Source organism: Phacochoerus africanus, chromosome 4 (genome assembly GCF_016906955.1).
Source record: "Phacochoerus africanus isolate WHEZ1 chromosome 4, ROS_Pafr_v1, whole genome shotgun sequence".
Classification (NCBI taxonomy): domain Eukaryota; kingdom Metazoa; phylum Chordata; class Mammalia; order Artiodactyla; family Suidae; genus Phacochoerus; species Phacochoerus africanus.
This window is the reverse complement of record NC_062547.1, coordinates 81,406,801-81,432,252: the sequence shown is the minus strand read 5'-3', so window position 1 is coordinate 81,432,252 and position 25,452 is coordinate 81,406,801. Positions and strand designations below refer to the sequence as shown.

The 25,452-nt window shown below is 54.2% G+C and overlaps 2 protein-coding genes and 1 long non-coding RNA gene across 3 annotated transcripts in view; 2 read left to right on the top strand and 1 right to left on the bottom strand.

The window, feature by feature from the left end:
- Positions 1-7,132, top strand: part of CDHR2 (cadherin related family member 2) — a 53,110-nt gene extending 45,978 nt beyond the window's left edge. The window contains exons 23-33 of the mRNA XM_047778057.1: positions 1,080-1,231; positions 1,382-1,490; positions 1,582-1,670; positions 2,102-2,170; positions 2,278-2,355; positions 2,433-2,493; positions 2,584-2,708; positions 3,239-3,352; positions 3,433-3,513; positions 3,909-3,966; positions 6,820-7,132. Of these exons, the coding sequence (XP_047634013.1) occupies positions 1,080-1,231; positions 1,382-1,490; positions 1,582-1,670; positions 2,102-2,170; positions 2,278-2,355; positions 2,433-2,493; positions 2,584-2,708; positions 3,239-3,352; positions 3,433-3,513; positions 3,909-3,966; positions 6,820-6,957 (1,074 nt within the window). The 3' untranslated portion in view covers positions 6,958-7,132. The remainder of the gene's footprint in view (positions 1-1,079; positions 1,232-1,381; positions 1,491-1,581; positions 1,671-2,101; positions 2,171-2,277; positions 2,356-2,432; positions 2,494-2,583; positions 2,709-3,238; positions 3,353-3,432; positions 3,514-3,908; positions 3,967-6,819) is intronic.
- An 885-nt stretch (positions 7,133-8,017) lies between these two features.
- GPRIN1 (G protein regulated inducer of neurite outgrowth 1) lies at positions 8,018-18,016 on the bottom strand. The gene is made up of 2 exons (XM_047778042.1): positions 17,954-18,016; positions 8,018-11,109 (listed from the first exon to the last, which is right to left on the bottom strand). Exon 2 carries the CDS (start codon positions 10,941-10,943, stop codon positions 8,094-8,096), a length of 2,850 nt encoding a protein of 949 aa, XP_047633998.1. The 5' UTR covers positions 10,944-11,109; positions 17,954-18,016; the 3' UTR covers positions 8,018-8,093.
- LOC125126068 (uncharacterized) lies at positions 15,591-24,969 on the top strand. Its single transcript, XR_007134500.1, has 4 exons — positions 15,591-15,654; positions 16,260-16,402; positions 16,956-17,122; positions 24,503-24,969. It is a non-coding gene; the product is annotated as an uncharacterized LOC125126068 (long non-coding RNA).
- The last annotated feature ends 483 nt before the right edge of the window (positions 24,970-25,452 follow it).

Below are 25,452 nucleotides of genomic sequence, written 5' to 3'. Positions count from 1 at the left end.
GAGAAAGCATAGTAACTATAAATTAAATGTGTTCCTCATATTAAATAATTTCCAGAGCAAAATTATAAAAATACTTTCATTTTTTATGGTTCTGGATGCGGGTATATTTATTAGCTGCATGGTGGCTATGCCATGCAGAGGGGTAGGAGGGGGTTGAGGCTGCCCCCACAGCCCTGGGGCCCAGGCCTGGCTGGGCCTCTTACTGTGCTGGGAAGCTGCCATGCCTCTCTGGAACTCACTTTCACTCCTGGATAAGAAGCTGGCAGCTCCGGGAAGTAACTTCTTAGCATTAAGAGGTGGGTTCTATGTGGCTGCCACTTTCAGAGCTGTGGAAAGGGCACAGGTGCAGGAGACGGACAGACCTGACCCTCCTCACTCAGAGCTGAGTGTGCCCTTGGGTAGGACAGGGTCCCCCTCAGAGCCCCAGTTTCCTCCAGTAAAAAGGGGGGATTCATAATTCTCTTCTTTCAAGCCTTAAACAGTTTTCCAGCCTTCAGCCCAGTGCATTCCAATGTCACAAGTCTGGCCATGGCTTCGAACCATTTTCTTTAAATTGACCCCTTTTTGAAATGTAAACACTGGCTTTGGTCTCATCCTGAATAGTGATGTCGGTAGACTTGCAGTTCTGTGTGTTGGTTCTATTCGTCTCTGAGACGCACTGGAGTAAACAAAAGTGCTCATGCCCTCTTCCCCAGTCACTTCATGGGCCACTAGAGGAATCGTACTCATGTTAGCAAGTGCTAAGATGAGGCATCTAAGGGAAGGTGCCTGGCACATAGTAGGTGCTCAGAAAATCTGAGTGTCTCTGTGCTGCTGTGTGTGTGTATGTGTGTAGCAGTGGGAGGGACGAGCAGGGTAGGATTTCCATGTGAGAGGGACTTTGGACAGTGACCGGTTGAGCTGGGGGACCAGAGGCAGGGACTTGTCCAAACACTATTTGTTTAAAGCATTTGGTTGGAGGCCTGGGCCCAGCCTCCCAGGACAGCCTAGCCTCAGAATACTGGGGGTGGGGGTGGGGGTGCGGAGGAGGGGCGCCTGGCCTGGCCCAGCCCCCAGATGATGTCTGCTCTCACTCCCAGGCCAGAGACGATGACTCAGGGAACAATGGGGCCATCCTGTTCTCCATCTTCCAAGTGGACTTCGTCGCTAAAGATGGCACCATGATCCCTTTCCAGGGCTTCTTCCGGATCTCCACTTCTGTGGAGGACAGCGTGTTCATTGGCAACATTGAGTAACCGTGGGCAGCCCCTGGAGTGGGGTGGGGGGAGCCAAGTGGGGCCTCAAGGCAGTGAGTGCCCCATCCTGGGAGGTGTATAAGTGGGTTCCAAGAGGACTCCAGCTTGGGTTTCAAGACTGAGCTGTGCCCTCTTACCTTCCACAGGCTGGTGACCAGTCTTGATTCCACTCTCCAAGGCACTTACCAAGTGACGGTCAAGGCCCAGGACAGGCCTTCTGATGGTCCTGCCCAGGAAGCCAAAATCATGCTGAATGTGAGTGTTGGGCTCTGCCTCTAGCTTCCAGTGCCCTCTGCCAGTCCCTGGCTCCTTGTGCTTCATCTTCCCCCATCCCTTCCTCCTATAGCTCTTTACTGTGGACCAGAGTTACCGGGTGAGGCTGCAATTTTCCATTAGCAAGGAGGACATGGGCGCCAACATGGAGGAGATTAAAGCGTAGGTTCTGGGGAGCCAGGGAGGGGCCTGTGGGGAAGGACAGGATCTGGGAGCCTTACCCCTGACAAGCCAGGATGAAATTTCTCTCAACCCTGTCCCTGACCCACACTTCACCTTGTCCCCATCTTTGACCCTGCACTTCCTTTCTGCATGCCCTTAGAAGCCTATGGTTGGCCGGGCAGAGAGAGACCTAAATAGGGCTGCCATGTACAGTTGTAAAGGCTGTGCACTGCGCAAGGGCACTCTGCTTGCTAAACTGTAAACCCAGCCCTAGAGGAAGGGTTTACACAAAGGTGCTACCTGCTTAGCCAATGGAGCTGTCCAGAGGAGGTGCCCCTCACACAATCCGTAATTCCACTGGCAGAGCCCTGGCTACAGGCCTGGGCTAAAGCCCCCACCCCAGCCCTCCATGACACCTGGCCCCTTTGCAGAGCTCTCGCCCAGGCGACCAGGACTACTGTCTACATTGTGAACATTCAGGACATAGACTCCGCAGCTCGGTGAGCGCCCACGGGACTGGTGGTTGGGGTGAGGAAGAGAGAAGCAGCAGCAGAAGGGGCCTGCTAGGTGGTCCTAGGCTGCTGACTCCACCTCTGCCCCGTTCCAGGGCCCGAGGCCGTTCCTACCTCGATGCTTACTTTGTCTTCTCAAATGGCTCGGCCTTGACCCTTGACCAGCTGAGCATGTGAGTGGGGCTGCCCTTGGGGTGGGCAGGAGGGTGAGCAGGAAGCCTGGGGGATGCCAGTGTTCCTCTGCATCCAGGATGATCCGGAATGACCAGGACTCCCTGACGCAGCTGCTGCAGCTGGGGCTGGTGGTGCTGGTGAGTGTCCGCAGGGCGGAGGTAAGGGGGGCGTGGGGAGAAGGGATGGTGACCCCACAGCCTCCCCTCATTGCATTCCTTCTTCTCCAGGGCTCCCAGGAGAGCCAGGAGTCAGAGCTGCCCAACACACTCCGTAACGTCATCATAGGATTGGGAGTGGCTTTGGTGCTAGTCATCGTGATCATGACCATGATCCTCGTGTGTGTCCAGAAGAGGTGCTGCTCCCGTCACCCTCCCTGTGTCTCCAATCTCACCTCTTTCACTGCCCAAGATATCTGGGGGGTAGAAGGAGCTGGGGTTTAGGTGTCAAGTCTATCTCTATTCAATCCCCAGTGACTCGTTGTGATGTCTTGGGCAGGTCATCTCCCCTCCCCAAGCCTCAGTTTCCTCATTTGCAGAATGGGCATGAGACCAGATTCCTCAGAGCACTCAAGGAAGCAATGTGCCTCTCATACCCAGCGAGGTGTCTGGCTCATACTGTGCATTTAATGACTGCTGCTTCTTTTCCCCTTACCACTGCATATGGAGTCGGTAGTCACATCCGGGTGTGATTCTAGGCTTTGCCACTGGCCAACTGTGTGGCCTTCAGCAAACCATTCCCCTTCTCTGGTTCTCCCTTGTACCCTCTGTAAGATGGAGCTAACACTCACCTGCTAGGGTTGGTGGGAAGTCACACTCTCAGGGCCTACACTGGCACACAGTAGGTGTGCAGGGAAGTAGTATGCCCCCTCCTGGTTCCCTGCAGCTACCGCCGGAAGCTTCGGGCTATGAAGGCTGCCAAGGAGGCCCAGAAGACAGCAGTAGGGGTGATGCCCCCAGTCTCTGCCATCCCTGGGACTAACGTGTACAACACAGAGCGGTAAGCAGGGGTTGAAAGGTGGGTAAGAGGCCCCATGGGATGGCTGAGGCCCATGGTCACTTGACTGGCCTTCTCTCCAGGGCCAATCCCATGCTGAACCTCCCCACCAAGGACCTGGGCTTTGAGTCCCAATCCTCCTCCAGTGACTTGGACCACATCAGGTGAGCAGTGCCCCTCACAGCCAGGCTGATTGATGGTGGTAGTGGTGGTGGTGATGATAGTGGTAGTGGAGGTAGTGATGGTGATGGTAATAGTGACAGTGGTGATGGTAGTGGTGGTGATGGGGTGATGGTGGTGGTGATGGGGTGATGGTAGTGGTGATGGGGTGATGGTAGTGGTGATGGGGTGATGATGGTGATGGTAGTGGTGGCAATGGTGGTGGTGATAGTGATGGTAGTGGTGGTGGTGGTGGTGGTGGCAATGGCAGTGATGATGGTGGTAGTGATGGGGTGATGTGGGTGGTGGTGGTGGTGGTGGTGATGGTGATGGTGGTGATGATGGCAGTGGTGGTTTTTGGCCAGAGACAACTGTCTGAGCTCCATTATCTCCCCTACAGCCTCAACTCCCTGGATGACAACTCTGTGGATCTGGCAAATAGCAAGCAGGAAATCAAGGCAAGATGGGGCTTCTGACTTGGGACCCTTCTCTGAAGCAGGGTGGGATTCAATACAGAGCTGACGCCACCTGCTGTTGATATGGGCATGTCTCCGCACCAGGCCCTGGGAAGCCCTATGGCTTTGGCATGGGACCCACCCTTGCTCCCCTACTCATTCACTGTGACCCTGGGTGGGAGCCTTCTTCCCTCTGGCTCTGAGCTTTCTCATCTTTAAGTGGGGATCAGAACACCAACCTGGCAGGGCTGTTGTGAGGATGATGTAAGAGTGGGTATAAAAACCATCTGGCACAAAGCAAATGCTCAGGAACCTGGCTCCCTCCCTTTATATCCTTTATATAAAAGCTGGTGGGGAGGGGGCAGGAGATCCGGAGGCGAATGTAATCTAGCCAAGGAGCGAAGTTAGGCTCAAATGAACAACAGCACTGTCATTTGTTCAGTGGGTTAGTTGGTTCGGTTAGATCACGCAACCTGGGCTGCTGACTGGAATCACGGAGCCGGGGAGCTCTTTGGACATGAAGAGGCCAGGTCCCAGCCCAAAGATTCTGATCAGACGGTCAGGCTGGGGTTGGGTAGGAATGTGTGGCTAAAGCGCCCGGGGTTCTAATGGGCAGGCAGGAGTGAGAACCCTGAGAGCAGGAGAGTGGATGAGAGGGCCAGGTGGGGATAGGGGCTCCAGAACCAGAAGGACATACCCTCTCCTTCCCACTTTGAAAAGCACTGGAGTAGAAGCTCTAAGGCCCACTGAGCCTTGATAGTCTGTGGTTCTCTCTCTGTGTGTGCGTGTGTGTGTGTGTGTGTGTGTGTGTGTGTGTGTGTGTGTGTGTGTTGGGGTGGGAGTATCCACCCACCATCCACCTTCTTCCCCAGCTCTGAGTCCTGCCTTCAGCCAGGCCCTGCCCTCTGGGGTGGGGGTGAGGGTCCCCAACCTTCCCTCATGCTTCTGGACTTCTTTTTCCTTGATGATCCCTTACTTTGAAAGATTTGGTCAACCAAAGCCTCTGTGGGCATTAAAATATCAGAATGCCACCCAGGACCTGGCTGTAACATCAAGGCCTCCAAAATGTGAGTCATGGATGGTGGTCCAGGCTGTCAGGCAGTGCTGGAGGCCTCTGGATGGATGGCTTATCTCTGGTTGAAGATGGTTTGGGGCAAAAACTCCAATGAGCCTGTCTGGGGGGAACTGAGGCAGAAGGGAACAGTCTTGTGGTCCAGAGCTTGGATGGGGCAGGTGGCTTCTGGCTGAGGCCAAAGTTGACCCCCAGCAGGGAGTGGAGTCGGGAACCCCAGCACTGGGTCTGGACCTGTGGGCTGGGGAGAGTCAGGGAGCTCTGAGAGAAGAGTCTGGAGTGTGTGTGTGGGGGGGGGGCAGGCCACCAGGAGTCTTCAAAGCCAGGAAAGAGCCAAGAATGTCCTGCAACAGCAGGGGGGTGTTCTGTTTCTGAGAAGCTGCCTAAGGCTCCACCCCATCTCCTGCAGCAGTAGGTGTGCCTCAGGGCCTCTGGGTGGGGAACACAGGTAGGGCCTTTTCCCACAGATCCCTTTGTGCCCTGACTCACCTAAGACTTATGTAAGTGTCTGTTCAAAATCTGAGAGACCTTGGACTTTCCGTAGTGGTGCAGCGGAAACAAATCTGACTAGTAACCATGAAGTTGCAAGTTCGATCCCTGGCCTCGCTTAGTGGGTTAAGGATCTGACATTGCCATGAGCTGTGGTGTAGGTCACAGACACAGCTCAGATCCTGCATTGCTGCAGCTGTGGTGTAGGCCGATTGGACCCCTAGCCTGGGAACCTCCATATGCCATGGGTGCAGCCTTAAAAAAAAAAAATTCTGAGAAACCTGAGGGCTCATCCAATCCAAACTTTTCAAGCAAGTGAGGCCAGGGAGGGGTGCTGAATTGCTCAAGGTCAAAAAGCTTGCAAGGCCAGGGCAGCCCAGAACCCAGGTCTCCTGTCTCCAGGGCAAGGCCGCATTTCCTGGGCCACACTGTGCTTCTGCTGGGGGTCTGTGTCATAGGCTCTGGGGAGCACAGGCAGAATGCTTAGTCCATCCCGGGGCCTCTCAGATGTTCCACTGTTTACCAGGGACTGGAACAGCCCCAGTCTGGAAAAAACCCTTAGAGTGCCCTGGGGAGATGGTGGGGGCAGGGCTCTGCCCCCGTGGGTGTCTCTGTGGTGGAATAGTTAAGCCTGGGGGCCTGGCTAGTCCACAGGAAGGATTCTTGTGAGAGGGTGTGTGACATGTGACATGGGGAGAGGGAAGAGAAAGGCAGGAGACAAGTGACTGCCATGATGACCTACAGGCGGGACCCTGGGTGTGATGCATCCCCCTGGGGTGGCAGAAGGACATTTCAAATTCAACCAGGGACAGCGTAGAACCAGCAAGATCAGCAGACCAAATGCTGCTCTACCCCTTCCTGGCCAGAGAACCCCCAAACCTCAGTTTCCACCTCTGTAAAGTGGGCAACATGAGCCCCTGCCTTAGGGGGTCCCATGGGTTCTTAAGGTAATGGATGGACTGTGACCGGCATAGTGCCTGTCATGGGTACAGGTGGCAGGCATTGTGCTGGACTGGTTCCTTGGCACATGACACAGGGCCTGGCATTTTTCAGGCAGAATACCAAGATGCCACCATGTGTGGGTGAGACAAAGGCCAGAGAAGGCCCTCCAGGCCCACCTCTTCACCTGAGCCCATCTGCACTGAGTAGCCATGGCCATCTCTGGGACAGAGCCAGGAAACTGAGGCCCCAGCCAAGGAGCCATCTGGTTGGGAAGACCCATCTCACTCTCCTAAGGACTGGGAGGTCACCTCATCTTGGCCCTGGCCTCACACCTTCCCTCCCTCTTCCCACAGAAGGAAGCTCTGTGCAGTCTGAAGGAGCCGGATCCTGAGCCTCTGAGCAGAGTGCTGTCGGCAAGGAAGGTGGGCCCACATGAACAGAAGGAGGGGCTGGCCTTTGACAACAAGGGCCTGAATACCACAGACCTGTGATGGGGGTCCTGCCCCAGGACCCTGGTCACTGAGCCCCACACCTGGCTCCCACTCTCCTGGTCGACCTCAGAAGAGGCCCCATCACCCCTAAATTATACCTACCCTTTCCTGATTGTAATAAGAGCTGGTGGTGCTCCACCCCTGTCTGCTTATAGCCAATCACAGCTGACAAGTGTTGGGGGAGTGTTTTATTACCAATGTATATTGTGACAGTTTGTAGCCAAAAACCACGGCTGGAGGGGTGGGGACAGGGGTACTGAGTGGTCACAGGGATGTATGGAGCTCATAGCACTGGGAGACAGGGGGCCGGAGAGGACGGTCTTCCAGGGACTACTGTAGTTGTAGAATGAGCCCTCCATTCTAACCCCGGTACCCAAGACCAGCTGTCACTCAAGCTGTCTGTGAACCTCTGACTGTGACCCCCCAGACCTGCCTGAGTCCTGTCACCTTTCTGTGACTACTCTAGTCCTTTTAGCCCCCAGGGCACTCCTGCAGCTGCCTTTGGCCTGTCTGGGAATTGTGAACCAGTGTCCAGGGAGGGTGGAGAGAGGGCTGAGGGTTGGGCCAGGGAGATGGGGAGCCGAACTGGGGACAACTACCAGCATGCAAGAGATGCCCAGGCCATGGGGCCAGCCCACCGCGTGGACACGCACTCGCACACACCCGGGACCTTGCACACACCCGGGACCTTGCACATCCAGGGTCTCACACGCCAATCCTTGCACACTTGGGGCTTTTGTACACAGTCTCTCCCGTTCTGGGGACCTGGATGCTGCTGGAGAACCCAGCGCACCAGCTGGACATCTCAGGAGCCTGCCCCCAGCTCTAAGGGCTGGGAGCATGGCTGCTGAGCAGGTCCCTGGAGGCTGTCCAGTGTGACCGGGAGAGGGTGGGGCTGAGGGCTGTTAGGGGACAGTGGGGTGTCAGTGCTGGGTTCGTGGGCTCATGACGTAGAGGGCATTCGTTTCTGTGTTTAAGAGGGGAGGGGGCTGGAAAGACGGGATGATGAGAAGACCCTAGAGGCTGCCCGCCCCCTCGCAGCTCTGTCGTGTATCGAGGGGATCCCTTCTAGGGGCCTGCGGTCAAGAAGGGAGCCTGAGAAGGTTGGAAACCCGGGCATACAAAAACGGAGCTGATCACTCGGCCGTGGGTCCGGCCCGCGAGCAGCACCGCGGCCGGCGCACACTCTGCAGCAGTGCGCGGAAAAGGCCCGGCGGGCGTTTGGCGGCGCCCTCGGGGGGCGCGGCGCGCACGGAGCCCGCACGGCCGGTGCCCAAGCCCTGGCGGGCGGCGGGCGGCGGAGCGGGCGCCCCCTGGCGGCCGTGCTCCTCGATCTGTCGCTCCAGATGCTTCTGGATGGCCATGCCCAGCACCTCCACCTCCATGGCGGCGCCGTACACTTCCCACGTCATGCCTTTTTCATCCCAGCTCACGTCGCGCACCGGCTCGGCCGCCTCCGGGGGCGCCACGGCGGCCGCCAGCGCGGAGCCTGGCCGCACCCGCACTTCGGGGAAAGCGGGCGGAGCGGCGGCCTGGGGCGTCATGGGCCCGGTGGCCACGGAGCGCGTCTCGGCTGCGCCCAGCGACACCTGCAGGCCCGCGTCCCGGCGCGAGGGCGGCCCGGGCGCGGGGCTGGGTGCGCGCTGCGCCGCCTGGAAGCTGAAGGCCGGGCCGCCCGCGCCGTCCTGCGGAGACATGGGGCTCACGGCCACCGACACGCAGGCCTGCGCGCCCGCCTGCGTGCCCGCGTCCTCGCGCGGCGGCGGGGCGCTCGCCTCCCACGACGGCGCTTTGGTGAAGTTGTCGCGAGTCCGCGGCCCTGGCGGCTGCCCTACAGCCTCCAGGCCTGGGCTGCTCTCCGCCCTAGCGGCCGCCGGGTCCTTCTGGCTGAGGCTGGAGGTCTGGGAACTGGGAGGTGGAGCTGGATCCCTACGGCCTCCAAGACCTGCGGCAGAAGGAGCTGAGCCGCAGGGTTTGTCATCTGCCTGCCTGGAAGAGGAGACCTCCTCCTTCTGCAGAGTCAGGTGGGCCTCCTTCTCCGAGGATGCAGGCTCTGCTTTCCTTGGCGGCACAGAGTCAGTCTTCCCCAGGGCTGCAGGCTCCCCAGAGGCGGGAGGGTCTGCTTTTCCTGAGGATCCCGGATCCCCCTTCTCCAAGGTCAGCGGTTTCTCCTTCTGCAAAGATTTAGCCTCTTTTCCTGATGATGCAGTGCCCTCCTGCCCAGCGGGCTTTGTTTCTGCTTTGCCCTCAGACTTGGGTTCTGCTTTCTCTGAGGCCCCGGGATCCAGCTTCGTGGAGTTCATAGGATTGTCCTTCTCTAGAGGCAGGGGATTCACCTTTCCCTCTGGGACAGCTTCTGCTTTTCCAAAGGATGCTGGGACTGTTCCCCCTAGGGTAGTGGGGGCCACCTTTCCTGCCGACATGGGGTCCTTGTCTCCAGGGGCAACAGTTTCTGTCTTTCCTTTGCTCACAGGGTCCACTTTGCCCAAGGTGGGGGAATCAGCCTTTCCCGAGGTCACAGGACCCACCTTTCCAGGGGCCACAGGACCTGACTTTTCCAAAGGTAGTAGATCTGCTTTCCCCCCAGTCACTGCCTCAGCTTTTACTGAGGATGGGGGACCCCCTGGACCTGAGGACACAGGGTCCATCTTTCCTGATGATTCAGGATTCACTTTTCCGGAAGATGATGTTTTTATGTTTTCCACAGAACTGGGATCCACCTTTCTGGAGGACACTGGGTCCTCCTTTCCTGAGGATGCAGTTTCTGTCTTTCCCCCAGACGTCGGTTCTGCCTTCCCAGGAGACAGGGGCTCTGGCTTTCCTGAGGGCACAGGATCCACTTTTCCCAAAGACACTGGACTCACCTTGCCTGAAGACACAGGTTCCTTATTTTTCAAAGAGGTGGTATCCATCTTTCCTGAAAACATGGGATCCACCTGTCCAACAGACACAGTTTTTGTCATTCTCATGGACATGGGATCTTGCTTTCCTGAGGAGGCAGGATCCATCTTTCCCAAGACCTGAGGGTCCTCTTTTGTGGAGGACACAGTTTCTGCATTTAACACAGAGGCAGGATCTGTCATTCCCAGGGAAGTAGTATCCAACCTTTCTGATGACCCTAGAGCTTTTGTTCCAGGGGATACAGGCTTGATTTTTCCTGATGACCCTGGAGTTGATCCCAAGGACCCAGGATCTGTCTTTCCTGCAGAGGCAGAATCCATGTTTTCCAAGGTCATGGGACCCACCTTTCCTGAGGGCTCAGGATCTCTCTTCCCAAAGGATATAAGAGCTGTCTTGCTCACAGATGTGGGACTCGCCTCTTCTGAAGACACTGGAAGCTCTTCTCCTGAATTCCTGGGCTCCTCCTCTCTTGGGAATGCAAGCTCCACCTTGCCCAAGGATCCAGGATCCTCCCTCCTTGGGGCCATTGTATCTATCTTGTCGGAGCACTCAGGATCTACCTTCCCCAAGGATCCAGGATCCTCCTTTCTTGGGGTCATAGGATCCATCCTTTCAGAAGCCACAGGAGCCCCCTTCCCTAAGATTGCAGGCTCTGTCTTTCCTGTAAACATGGGATCTGCCTTCCTCAAGGACCCAGCATCTTCCTTTCCTATGGAAATGGCATCAGCCTGCTTTGAAGACTTGGAATCCATCTTCTCTAAGAACAGAGAATTTCTGTTCTCTGAGGATGAAGTACCAGTTTTCACTGAGGACACAGGCGCTGGCTTCCCAGAGAGGGTGGTTTCTGGTGTCCCTGAGATCAAGGCTCCATCTGTTCCTAATGTTTCCTTGGCGGCTGCCTCTTGGGGAAGTATGCAGGTCAGGGAAGGGTAAGCCAGGCTCCCGTCAGGGCCCTCAGAGCAGGAGGCCCCTTCCCCAGCCCCAATGGGGCTGCTGTGTCTAGAGTCCATGCCTGGGCTTTGGGTGGTGGTTTGTCTGGAGGGTGCAGGGCTGGCCCTTTGCTGGGAAGGGCAGCGCTCCTTCATGGCCAGGCTGCCAGACCCCGGGCTCCCATCCTGTGGGTGGCAGAGGGCTATGTACTGGGGTCCTGGGCGGATGGAGTCCTTTGGAAGCAGCTGGAGCCAGCCTGGGTCTTCAGCACTGCCCAATTGCCATCATGACCACACTTGGCCCCCAGGTTTACATCTGGTTCTGAAACACAGAGAGAGCAGACTTAGACTCAGGGAGACCCAGCGGGGAGGAGCCTCTGCCTAGGCCTCCTTCCTTTCACCCCCCCTTCTAGCAGCTGGGCCTTCTCACCAGGTTTTCTGCCCCTGTCAGTCCCCCTCCTCTCCATAGGATATGGGCTAAAAACTTGAACCCAGCCACAACCCTCCCCTGCTTCACTGCTCCCAGTGGCCCTCTGGATAAAGGTCAGACTTCCTAAAATGGCATCCAAAGCCCTTCACAACTTGGCCATACCCTAACTAGTCCACTTCATCTAACATCACCCCTCCCTTTTCAGCCCATTCCATGCAACATGCTATCTAGAAGTTATGCTTTTGTCCTCTAGGCCATGGGTCATAAATTCTGATGCCATAGGGGCCAGGTAGGTAATTTAACTGAAGGAGGCAGGTTGGGTACAGGACAGTAGGGAGTGGTGGGGACTATGGCCAACTGGTGCACAGGTGCCCTGTCTAAATCTAGAGCCATACTCCATTAGCCGAGTACTGCTCTGGAGAGATGCATCCTGGTAGTATCAGTGAGAAGTGGGCAATCCAGAAGCTTAAAGTATAATACCCTAATTAATTCAAGACAAAAAAAACCCACTATGTGGGCCAAACAAAATATATCTGTAGACAACTAATTTATGTCTTTTTAGGCCCTGGAGAGATGGGAATGGTTCACAGTCGAGGAAAGGATAATAGTCAGAAATACATGTTTTCAGAGATTGCTTAGGGGTAAAGGGAGGGACTAGCCAATCATGCATTCAATCTCTCATTCATCCAATTATTTCTTAAAATTAATTTTTTAATTTTTAAAATTTTTATTTATTTATTTATTTATTTTCTTTTTTGGCCGACTCACAGCATATGGAGTTCCCACCTGAGCCAGGGGTCAGATCTGAGCCGCAGTTGCAACCTACTGGCAACACTGGATCCTTAACCCGCTGTGCCAGGCCAGGGATTGAACCTACGTCCCAGCATTCCAGAAACGCCACTCATCCGGTTGTGCCACAGTGGGAACTCCCATCCAATTCTTCATTCATTCTTCATTCACCCAGCCCTGTCTCTGCAGCTGTCTCGATGAGATATAGTACAGTGAAGGCTGTGGGGATGAAGAGTTGGCAGGATTGAGAGATCTGAGGGAAACTGACAGGGATCTGCTGGCTGTAAGAAGTGAAGATGGGGGTGGCCTGCAGGATTCTGGCTAGGGGGAGGGGCATTGGGCAAGAGATCTGGGGAAAGGGGGAGTTGCCTTTTGGACAAGCTGAGTGTGTGGTACCCAGGGGACATCCAGGGAGAAGGTCTGGCAGGCTGCTGGATCTGCACGCAACTGTTCCATTATATGCTCAGCAGCCAAAGCTAGCAGAGCTCCCCATCCCCGCCAGGCTTCCTCCTCCCGCCATCGTCTCCAGAGCCGTATTGTGAGTGCTCAGGCCGACAGCCCTTGACTTTTTCTCACACCTTACATCCCACCATTATACATGCATGCATACATGCATTACCCAACACATAATGCATGTACCTTCACAACAGATCCAGAATTTGGCCACTACCTTAAGGCAGACGCATACCACCTCCCATCTCGATTACCCCTGCTTTTTCCTTCACCCCATATAGTTTATTCTCAACACAGCAGCCAGAGGGATCTTAGTCAAGCCCAAGGCAGATTGTGTCCTTCCTTTGCTCGGAACCATGAAGCGTCTCCCCTATCTCATGTGATATAAAAGTGAACGCCTCTCCATAGCCCAGAAGTCCCTGCATTTTCTGGCCCCGACTGCTCTTGGCTTCATTTCCTACTATTCTCCCCTGATGACACTGCTTCAGCCACCCTGGCTGCCTTGCTGATCCTTGAACCCACTGCCTTGGGGCTTTTGCCCTGGCTTTTTCTTCTGCCTGAAATGCTTTCCTTCCCAATATCTGCATGATCTGCTCCCTGAAGCTTTCCCTGACCCATCCTGTATAAAATAGCCTCCTTCCTAACACTAGCCAGTGCTCTCCACCCACCCCCATCCCTGCTCAGTTTGTCTTCATGGCGTATGTCTCCAACCACCATATTGCATATATTTGTTTATTGTCTCATGATCTGTCTCTCCCATTAGAATGTCAGCCCCAGGAGGGTGGGGGCGTTGCTGTGTCGACTGATGTAGTCTCAGGGTTGAGAACAGTGACTGGCACATAGTAAGCAAGTGGCTCCCAGTAAATAATTGCTCAATGACTGACTGAATGAGCTTTCTATGATGTTGGTCCAACCATGCCACTCCTTGGCTCAAAACCCTCCTTGCTTTTACGGGGCAAGTAAATAGATTGTAATCTTTTTGGAAGGACATTTATCAATGCTTATCAGAGTTTACAATGCACAGAACATTTGGGCCAGCAAGCCCACCTCCAGGGATAGTCTTGAAGACAGATGGATGGTGCATTGAGAATATGGCTGGAGATGAGAAGAAAACCAGGAAGTGGGTTTGTGACATGTAGGATAAACACATGGGACCCCCGCAGCTGTTAAAATGTGTGGAGTGATGAGGAAAGACGCCCAAGATAAATTAAGTGAAAAAAGCCAGGGCTGTGGGATCCCATGTATGTGGGCAAGGAAAAAGACAGACACACATCTGTGGGTTTATTTATAAAGAGAAAATTTCTGGAAGGAAACCCATGAAACTTTTAGTAGTGACTGCCTCTGGGAAGCAAGACCAGGGATCTGGAGGTGGAAGAGACCTTTCTTTCTTTTGTAATGTCCCTTTGTGATGCTTGAATTTTGGTTGTGTGTGCCATTCTTCTTTAAAAAATGGGAAAAAAAGAAACCTTTAATGACTCCCTGTTACCTTTAGGGTCAAGCCCAACTCTTTAATGTGCTTCTAAGCTCCTGTGTATTTACTCACCTGCTGGGCTTTATCTTTCATTATGCACTCCATCCTCCAAAGCATGTATACACACACACACACACACACACACACACACACACACACACACACACACACACACACACACGGAACCTCTTTGGGTTCAACCAGGGGTTCATGTTCTCTCCCATCTCAGTCTCTAGGCAGCTTCCCGCTTGGCTCTTATTAAACCATCAGTTCTCAGTTGAAACTCCTTCTCCAGGGGGCCTCCTTTGCCCATCAGCTTCCTTGGGGTTCCCCTGCCCCGTGGCCTCTTGTTCTGCCCCAACCAGACTCTTGCCATTCTTCATGTAGCCTTTTAAACCTCTGGGTCCCTGTCTAGACCTTGAGTCCCTGGATGGGGACTTAGCTGATACTGTTCACCATTGGGTCCCCCAAGCTTTTGGCTAATGGGATTGGAGGGGATGAGGGTTATCACCAAAATGGGGACATGGTGGGGAGAAGCAGTTCTGCACAAAATGGTGGGGGGGGGGTACTGGGTGTTGGGAAGTTGAACTGGGGTGCCTGTAGGACCTAGAGGGGAGATGCCTAGGAGGCAGGTGGGAGACAAGTTTGAAACACAGGAGAGGTCTGCTGGAATTCTTTGGATCTGGTTTTCATCTGCTTGAAAATGGCAGGTCTATTGGGAGCTTGGGCTGGAGCTAGATGGAGTCACCAAGGGCTGTAAGGAGGTAAGCTCTGAGTTCTCACCTTCACCCCTGGTAGCCTTGCCTTGGGGTCTTCTCACACCAGCCCTTCCAACAGGCTCCCTCCCCCTGGGTGAGGCATGGGCAGGAAGTTGGGACAGCTCCCCATTTACTGGCTCTGTGACCTCAGGCAAGACCCTTCTCCTCCTTACTGGGAACTCTGACAAAGCTACCCCCTGCTCCCCAGGGCTGCAGCAAGAATTAAAGATGAGGGGTGTGCGCAGCTCTGCTACTTTAGGGCTGGGCTGTGTACATGGAAGGCCTGTTTTTATCCACTCAGCCTGTCAGAGCCCAGCTGTGCGCCCAGGAGGGAGCAGGGGAAGGAGGGAGGGCCAGCAGCATAGGCACAAACTGGCAAAACCTTGGCCTTGGACATGCCTGATTAACTCAGGATACTTAAAAATTTTTTTCTAAGGGAATGAACTGATCAACATTGAAAAGTTAGATTTCACATGAAAGTCAGATTTCTAGCTTCCCATGGAAAACTAAAATTTGGCAATCTGAGCATGTTTCCTACCTGAAAGCAGTCAGTTGGAGGCAAGCAGTGGCTGCCTCCTTAGATGGGGGTACATTCTCCAATTAGCCATCACTCTACCCCTCCCTTTGGTGTCCTGGACACTGTGGTTGACTGCTCGCTGCCACTAATCACTGATTTGCACCATTGCTTTTCTTTCTTTCTCTCTCTCTCTCTCTCTCTTTCTCTCTCTCTCTTCCTTCCTTCCTTCCTTTCTTTCTTCTTTCCCTTCCTTCCTTCCTTTCTTTCTCTTTCTTTCTTTTCTCCCTCTCTCTCTCTTTCCGCCATGACCATGGCATGCAGAAGTTCCCCAGACCAGAGATCGAACCTGTACCTCAGCAGTGACCCAAGCTGCTGCAGTGACACTGGATCTTTAACCTGCTGCACTACAAGGGAACTCCTCATAATTTTTCTTCTCGCCAGCCCCTCAAGTATGTTATCAACCAGGTTTGCACCCATCTGAGTTTTGACCCTTGACCTAGATGCCAAGAAAGGTGGGAGGCAATCTTGCACGCATCCGGCCCTTACTACACTTATTATGTACAGATCATGTACACCTTCCCAGCAGATGCTGTGGTCTTTCCAGTGATGGAAAACTGAGGTTCCGAGAGGCAAGCCTAGGTTGCCTTTTAGAAATGTGGCTGGAGGATACTGAGGCTTCCTCGAGAGCCAGGAAAAGCCTAGCAGAACTGCAAGCAGCAGAGCCTCTGGGAATGGTATCTCAGCAGATCTTAAAGCTGGGGCCCAGCCAACTCTTCCAGAAATAACCACATCCTCACCTCCATTTCACAGATTGGGGGACTGAGGCTGAGAGTGTAGAAAAACTCACCCAAAGTCATGTAGCAAGTCAAGGACTAAGTGGGAGCTTGACCCCACATCTTTCTAACTTCCTGGCCAGGCTTTTGGTTACTATTCCACATCAGAGCATTGTGAGTTGAGGACTGAGAAGCCCTCCTCTTCCGGGGGCGCTTTCAGAAGGAGCATGTTACCAAGCATCTTGGACACTGATGCTTGGCTCTTAAAACCTGTTCTTCAGGGCCATGCCAAGGGTCCTCCTGGTCCCCTGGACCTAACAGGCAACAGTGCGAGGGAGCATCTGCAAGAGGAAGCAAGAGCATCCCTTGTGGCGGGACCTACCTGCAGGAATACTCTGTGAGCAGATAAGCCTGCACACTTGAGGTAAAAGACTGAAATGACCCTCAGGCATGTGGGCTAGTTCTCCCAGGGTGCAGCAGAGCACATCGACTGCTTGTGGACATCTGTGCTAGCTTAGGCCAGCCTGGGGAGCCAGCACCCGGCTCCTGCATTCTGCTCCGGAACTTTGTGTGCACATCTACAACCTGTATGTGCAGAATGACTGGTATGTTTATATCCTGGAGGCCACTTGGACCCTTTGGGTATACACATACGTGGCCACATGGCTTCAGAGTCTCACTCATGGAAGAGCTGGCCTGGGTGTGTGCCCTGCTCCCAGCAGAGCAGCCCCTGTGCATGCCTACTTAGGCCCAGAGACAAGGCCAGCCCGTTCCTTTCCCTCTAGAGTATCTTCCCAACTGGAGCCAGGGCTGCCAGGCACCTGCAAACATCTCCTCCCATGGTGACACGATTGACAGAGGCTTGTGGGGCTTCGGCAGGTGTGAGAGTGTGCAGTGTGTGTGTGTGTGCGTGCGTGTGCACGCGCACGACAATTTCAGTGTGCTGTCCCTCACCCTCTCATCCCCTTGCCTCCTAGAACCCTCAAAGCAGCAAAGCTTCCTGCCTGGGGCTAGAGGGGAGATGGAGTCTAGCAAAGGGCGACAGCCAGGCTTACATCCGGAAACAGCCCCCAGACCATGCATCCATCCATCCATCCACAGGAGGGCAAGAGTGGACATGCAGGAGCAGCGGGTGGACAGCAAGGTAAAAGTGTGTGATGGAGTATATGACACGCCTACTCCAGGGTCTGGGGGTACATGAGAGGAAGACCGTGATGAGCTGGTGTGAACAGGCACACACGCAGGCCAGAGGAGGGAGGCTACGAGTGTGTTGTGATCAGGGAGTATTGCTGAATTGAGTGTGCTGTGATAGGCAGTGGTTGGGGTGAGTGCGCAGCTATGCCTGGGTGTGTATGGCAAGGTGTATTGGGTGGGTGCACAGGTGGCCTTGTGTATGAGTCTGATGGAATGATCAAGGGCCATAGTGTGCGTAGACCCGTGGCTTCGAGCAGTGAGTGTGCGACTGTGTGTGACGGAGCCCCAGAGTGTGTGCCACACTAGGCGTGCGACGGCGAGTGTGCTCAGTGGTGCCAGTAGAACCACTCTAGCGCCGAGCTGGCTCCAGGGGGAAAAAATGAATCAATGCGGGCGGACCCCCTCCCCGCGGTGGCGGGAAGCGCCACCTCCCGCACCGCGGTGCCAAACAAAGCGGCAGGCGGCGGAGAGGCCAGGCATGGGGCGGGGGTCCTAAACACGGGTCAGGCTGACCAGCAGGGCCCCTCGGGTCCTTGGCTGGGACTGCGGACCCGCCCCCGCCCCGCCCCAGTCAGGCGCCTGGAAATAGACACCCGCCACCCTGGCGGAGCGCATACATTCACCCGGGCGCCCAGATATATACCACCGCGCACCGTACCCGAGCTCTGCCACCCAGGCCGCTCGAGGACCCTGGACAGCGTCTCTGGGGCTGCCGCGAGCGGAAGAAGGGGGTCGACACTGTCAGCCTAGAGGGGGCAGCAGGTGCGGGCGCGGCACTTACCCGGCTGTGCCGCCGCTTCGTCTCCTCCGCGCGCTGCGCTCCAGCTCCCGCCACCGCCGCCGCCGCCGCCGCCGCCGCCGCCGCCCGAGCGGCCTCGGCTGCCTCCGGCCGGGCTGGCGGGCGGACTCCGTGCCGCCGTCCTCCGAGCCAGCTCCGCTCTCCCGCCCTGCGCCCCGCCCCGGGCATGCGCGCTGGCCAACTCGCGGCCTCAGAACCGGGAGGGGGCGGTACCGGTGGGGAAACTGGGGCCTGAAGGAGGGAGGGGTGCCCCTTACCCGCCGCTCCTCACCGTGGCACCTGGACTCCTGGGATCCCCGCCCTCCTCGACCCGGTTCCCATTTCACAGACTGGAGACTGAGGGGCGGAGAGGCTGCCCATTCGCTGCGCGCCTGTTGAGGGCGGGGCGCACTGCCTCTTAGATCTCACACAATCTAACCCCGCGAACGCCCTCCGTTTTTTCACCTAGCAAGAAATTGGGGCCCAGAGAGGGGAAGCCACTTGTCTGAGGATACTTGGCTCCTGGATAGGGACTCCCGTCTGCGCGATCTCGGAGCTCCCCCTGCGCGGAATTTCCCGCCTCCACCTTGGCCGCACTTCCGGCCTTCGCCCCCCACCTCCGCCCCGCCCCCTCCCCTTTGTCTCGCCGCCACCCACGCTCCCTCGAGTGGAAGGACTTGAGTGGTTGGGGGAGAAGGAGGAAGTGCCTTTGCCTTCCCGTTACCGGCCTCTCTAGCTCGGGTGCCCGCCCACCCTCTAGTCTGTGCAAGCTGGGTTCTCCTCCCCCTGGGTGCCTTCGAGCAAATCATTTCACCTCTCGGAGACTTAATTTACCCGTCTACAGGATGGGACTAACATTTGTCACCTCGTGGTGAGTGGTCTTGGAAGGATGACGGAGCCTGAGGTAGATGTTCAGGGGCTTCCACAGCTGAATCTGAGTTCCCAAGGACGTGAGGACTTGCTGCCCACCCTGCCTCGACGTTTCTTAACAGAGAAATAGTCTCCTCCCCTTTGACTCCCCAGAGGAGGAAAAATAAGTTTGTAATTGCCAAGAGGTGCTAAAACCCCCTCACTTGTATGTGAAACCACCGACTAAAAATGGTAACAACTAACGTTAATATATATCGGGGCAGTGTTTTATGGTAAAGCAGCAAGTCAAGGTAAGAACTAACGTTACTTTAGTTTTGTTTAAGGTTTCATCTAATTTCCATTTCCAGTTACTCATACGCAAGTTAATACTAATGTATTATATCTCCATTTTCAGATGAGAAAACTGAGATATTGATAACAGGTCAATTGTCTGTGCTCACACAGCTCGTTAGTAGTGGGCTAACTCCTGAAACCTCATACTTCATACTTACTTTCTATCCCTCTCACTTACCTGGTGAACCATAAGTCATCGTGATCATTTAGACAATTTAAAAAATCTAGATGGGGAGTTTCTGTCGTGCGGCAGTGGAAACGAATCCGACTAGGAACCATGAGGTTTCGGGTTCAATCCCTGGCCTTGCTCAGTGGGTTAAGGATCGAGCGTTGCTGTGGCTGTGATGTAGGCCAGCAGCTACAGCTCCGATTCGACCCCTAGCTGGGAACCTCCATATGCCGCGAGTATGGCCCTAAAAAGAAAAAAAAAAATCTAGATGGCAAATAGGAAAAAAAAAAAAATCTATCAGACTGACGTCTTCAGCCAGTTTTCCAGGGAAGCAAAAACTGGAGTGCCGAACCCATCTTCAGCACCACGGACAACACCCATGCAAGGGCTGCTTTCTAATATTTCTGGCCCTGCAAATTGCTCTTTCATTGCCCACGGAGGTACTTCGCTTCATAGTTTACACAGCTTCTCTACAGTCATCATTTCATTTTAGTTTCCCTACAGTCCTTCAAGGTAGATGGTATTGGCTCAATGGTGCAGATGAAGACATCAAGGGTTGAGCAGGTTCACAAGATATGAAAAGTGGCAAGGAGCTACCTGTGATCTAAAAAGCTACTCCCCCCCTGTCCCTGGGGCAGAAGGAGTGTGGTTGGGAGCGGGACTAGGGCATGAGTGAGAAGGCTGTATCAGTTGTCCAGGTGAGAGAAAAATGATACCTGAACCATTGGGATGGAGAGGGAGGGTCAGATTTGGTACCTATTTAGGGGTAAAGTCAACAAGTCTTGGTCATGTGGTGGGATGTGAGAGTGAAAGCAGAGAGGATTCTGCTGCTTCTCTGAGATTCTGCCTTGAGGAGCCAAATGGATGGAGGACAGATGAGGATGAGCCTGGGGAAAGAAGGGAACAGTGACACTGAGACATATGAATCCAAAACAGAGTCTGAAGTGGCCAAGACTGGAGACAGACCAGGGAGCTGGTGATGGAAGTTACAAGAAGGGTGCTAGTGCAAGAGGGGAAAGTATAGACCAAATAGGGTGATACAAGGGCCCCAGGCCCACCTTGAGGAACCAGCTGGGAAAAGGAATGAGAAGAAGTGACCTGAGAAGCCAGAAGACACCCAGGAGAGTGTGATGTCTCAGAAGCCACCGGGAGAGACCGTTCTAGAAGGAGGTCATGGTCAAGTGCATCAGGAAGACGAGATCTAGCCTGAGAGATGGCCTCTGGACTTGAAAAAAGACAAGGGAAATTTGATGAAAGCACAGTCAGTGGAGTGGTGGGGTGGGCAGGGATTGATGAGTGAATGGGAGTAAGCAAGTACAGAGGGCAAGGAGATGAGTCTTTTAAAAGTTCGGGCTTGGAGGAAGAAAAGAGATCTGATCATCTCTACAGGGGCATAGGAGGAGACTTGGAGGCATTTAAATCCTGATGGGAGGGGGCCAGTAAAGAGGGAAAGGGAGATGCCAAGAAAGGAGATCAAAATGGATGGGCCCAGATGCTCAGTGTGGAAGGATAGGATGGCATCCAGCACCCTGGGGGCAGCTCACAGACCTTGAAATGAAGATTGAGGGAATGTGGTTTATTTGGGAGGTGCAGGGACACCAGCAGGGGAGTGGGAAGGTGACCCAGGAGGGGAAGGCATCCAATAAGAGGTGGTTATCAAGCCAGCTACCACAGTGGGCGAGTGAGGCTTAATTCTGCAGGCAGTCTTGGGAAATGGGGTAAATGCACATCTCAGAATTCCCCTGGCCGAGGGCACTGGAGCTGGTGTATTTATATCCAAGCACCTGGCAGACATCGGTGAAGAGCTGGCCCATGGGGTTGTGTGTTAATTCCCTGGCATTTCTAGCTCATAATACATGTTGACAAGATGGGTTCCAGAGCCCAGGGACAGCTCTTTGACGAGGACATAGGTACTGCCTGTAAGGAGCCCTGCTGTTGGGCACAGAAATAAATGGTAATGTCATCTGAAGGGATGGGGTCAGAGCTCTGGCCATGTCTGCTCTGTGGGCACCGTCAGCCTCTTTTCATCTGCGCCCTTTACCACTCTCCAACTACTTTTGTTCATGGGGACTCACTGATAAAAAGGTTTAAAAATGAAAAATTCCAGACACCAAAACAAAACACCTGCCAAGGCACAGTGGGAGCTCAAAAAAAGGCATGGGGTTAGGCAGTGTGGGTTCAGTTACTCAATTTTGCCAGTTACTAGCTGTGTGGCCTTGACAGAGGTCTCTCTAAGGCTCAGTTTCATCAATTGTTATTCTTACCTCTCAGAGCTCTGAGGAAGACGTAGGGAAGAAAACCAAAAACCAAAAAACCAAGGAGTTCCCGCCATGGCTCATTGGTTAACGAATCTGACTAGCATCCATGAGGAGGCAGTTTTGATCCCTGGCCTTGCTCAGTGGGTTAAGGATCTGGTGTTGCCGTGAGCTGTGGTGTAGGCCACAGATGTGGCTCGGATCCCATGTTGCTGTGGCTGTGGTGTAGGCTGGTGGCTAGAGCTCCAAATCGACCCCCAGCCTGGGAACCTCCATATCCTGCAGGTGCGGCCCTAAAAAGACAAAATAAATAAATAAATGTAAACAAAAAACAAAACCAAAAACTAAGCATTAAGCATAGTGTAGCACTTGCAGTGAATGCCAGGGTATGGCAAGCCCAGCACTGTGTACCCTTGTCTGACCATAGCACTTCCATTTTCCTTGGGAAACCACTTCCCTACTCCAGTCCGTGTGATGGAGTGGGATGGACCCCACTGCCAGCTTTAGGGGTGGCCAGTGACTCAGGCCTGGCCAGTCACTGTGCAGTGATTAGTTCTAGAGGTAGAGGTAGGGCCAGGACCATGGCCAGGGCAACTAGCTCTCCCACTTGCCAGGAGCTCTGGAAACTGCTAAATTGGTGCGTGTCTGCCTGGAGCTGCTGAGGGTCATCTTTGTCCCCATGTGGAGCACGTCTTCCTGGGCCTGGTTTATGGCTCATCTTGGGGTACAGGCTCATTCTGTGACAACCAACATGATCACCCACACCGTGTGAGTGTGTGTGCATGCGTATCTCTGGTTGGTCTGCCTCTGGGAAGCCATACACACTCGTACACACCAGAAGATAAACAAGTGCCTGCAGCTCCTTGGCTGGCACCCAGGCCGGGGGTGGAATAAACAATCGCAGTGACTTTCTGAAAAGCAAGCGTGTGTGGCAACAGGCGCCATGGAGACAAGCAGACTGTACCAGAGCAGAGACAGCAGCCACCCCCATGCCACGTTTGTGCACACACACAAACACACACACACAAGTGCACACACGCACACACACGTACATGCATGTACACATGAACACAGATGCATCTCATGCTCTTTCATGTTCAAATCATGTTTCTATCCACTCCATCACCCAGGGACACCACCCTTGGGATCTGGACCCCATGCCAGCTTCGCTTGAAGCTAAAGTCTTTTGAGAAGGTCTGAGATTTCTAATACAATAGCATCCAGAGTTCCTCACCCCTTGCCTGGACCCTGGTCCTGGTCTAGGCCAAATTTCGGCAACTCATAACCTCTAGGGAGCCCGCGTGCATGCATGTGTGTGTGTGTGTGTGTGTGTGTGTGTTAGAGACAGTAGGGGCACATGGCAGGCAATGCTATCTAAACCCAACTTCTTTCTGGACTCTTTGCTTAAGAGACGCACATTCATTCACTCCTTTGAGAAACACTCACCCAGACCCCCCCAAACCCCTGAGGCTTGTACAGACACAGCCCTAGATACAAATACTCAGACACACATCCACCCTCATGCCTGCTGTGTATAACCCAATATCCTCTAGATGATGAGGTGGTGGCGGTTTACCATTTATTGACCATCTAACTGTTTCACAGTTTTCATTTCATTATACTTAACCCTTAAGAAAATCATCTGAGATTGATCTTATTATGATTCCCATTTCATGGATGAGGAAACAGAAGTTCAGAGAGGTTAAGTAACTTGCCAGGGTCACAGTTAGAAAGTGACAATGCTGGGAGCCAAACTCCTGCCCTTCTTCACTTAGATATGCAGGCAACACTCATGCATGCACAGGCCCGTGCACGCATGCCTGCGCACGTGTACACACACACACACACACACACACACACACACACACTGCCTTAGCATAGGTAACTGATGTCCAATGAGGTCATCTTTCTCACCCTGGCCTCTTCACATGCACCACTCCCAGGCCCTCACAGTGCTGCCCTGGTATTCGTAAGAGCCCCTGGCCTGGGCACCTATGAGGACAGCCTGATGCCCACAAAGCCCCCTCCCCCGCTTCACATCCCCTCATTCCAGCATCTGCAGGCCCTGGCCCAGCTGGGGGCGGCCCGGGGATTCGGATGGGTGACTCAGGCTGAATCATGGCCCAGCTGCTTCTCAGCAGCCCTTTCCCCCACTGTGCCCAGAGAGCCTATTTTGAAGGCAGAGATGGGCCAGAGTGGGGTGGGGGCAGGGAGCATGGGCACTTGAGAAGGAGGAATCAGGCACAAGAGGGCCTCTGTGCCCCTCTATTCCCCAGTGATCGGCAGGTGCTCTCAGGGAGCCCCCACCTGTGCCCCTCATTCTGCTAGGAGAGAGGATCCTTCTGCCTGGATGTGGGCAAGGGGCTCTCTCTCTGATCCCAGGGCCCACGTTGGCTTCCCTGTTCTACCTTTTGGCTGTCATAACAACGATGGTAATACCTACAATCCTAATTGATCACTCATGTGTTAACAGTAGCCTACAGTTTTTAAAGCACTCTTGCAACAGTATTGCAGGGAATTCTCTCATTAGTCCTATGAAGTGGAAATTAGCATACTCGCTTTTGAGCGAGGAAACTGAAGCTCAGAGAGGTTATGTGAACTATCCAAGGTCGCATGGTTGGTGAAATAATAGAGCCAGGAACCAAGCTTAGGCTTCTTGCTCCAATCTGTGGAAAGTGAGCACTAGGGCCAGGGTTGAGCTGCAGCTGAGCATGGTGGGGACATAGTAAGGGAACGTGGGGCCATGTTTGGGGCATCGGAAGCAGCCTGGGGGAGTGGCAAAGCAGGAGGCATGCGGAGTGCATGGAGGTGAGCCTGGTGGCTTGGTGCATGACAGGATCATGACAAGATTTTTCTTCTTACTGTTCTGCAATTAGTGGGTCATGGGATTATTTATGCTTTTAAATCTTCTTTGCTGTGTTTCAGGCCAATATTCTAAAAAGTGCAGAGCCATGGAGTTGCTACTGAGGAGACTTGACCCATAGGACCTTTGCTTTCCAAAGCCTTAGTTTCTCATCTGAAAAAATGGATCCAAGTCTCTGGTGGGGCAGGCTGTTGAGAGGCATGAGTGCAGCCATGTGCATCACGCCCTTTAGAAGCTGTGAAAGGCTTCGCAAATGCTGCTGTTTTCCACATTTTGTTTTATCTTTAAAAACAAAACAAAACAAAACACCTGTGGGTGCTGGGCAGTGGGTTCTGGGAACCTGGGGGCGGTGCCCAGAAGGGGAGTGGGTGACAGCTCTTCTTTACCTCTGCCTGGGCTCGGCCTAGCCTTCCCCCACCCTCAGCCCAGAACTGGTTTCTAGGCAACCGGATGGATGCAGGGATGGTTCCGAGGGGAGAGAGAGCTATAAATAGGGAAGGGAGAAAACAAAAATAAAGTTCCAGAGAAAGCTGTGGAGCTGCATTACTAGGGGTGGATGTGGGGAGACAGGGAGGGAGACGGGCGAATGGTGGGGTGCAGGGACACCTCCGATCCCTTCATCAGGGGAGAGGGCGGGTTTCAGGTTAGCCTGCTGGCGATGGGCCGAAGAGTGCTGACACGGGGGAGGAGGGGGTCTCTGTGTGCACAGCTGAGCGGGATGGAGATGACGAGAAGTCACTTCTCATTGGAGGACTGGGGGAAGCTCTGAAGAGGGAAGGACTTCGAACAGAGACCAGGTGGAGGAAAGAAGCAGGTGAAGAAAGATAGGTGTGGACCAGGTTGGGGAGGCTGGACCCACGGATCTCAGAGGTCTGGTGGGGCTTGGCCTTGCCAACCACACACCCGGTATCCACGCAGACACAGTGGGCTCTTCCTGGGCTGTGATGCTCACGCTCCCAAGCTCTTCTTTCATTCAGGTGTCAGCTCCAAGCTTGCCTCCTCAGACACATGA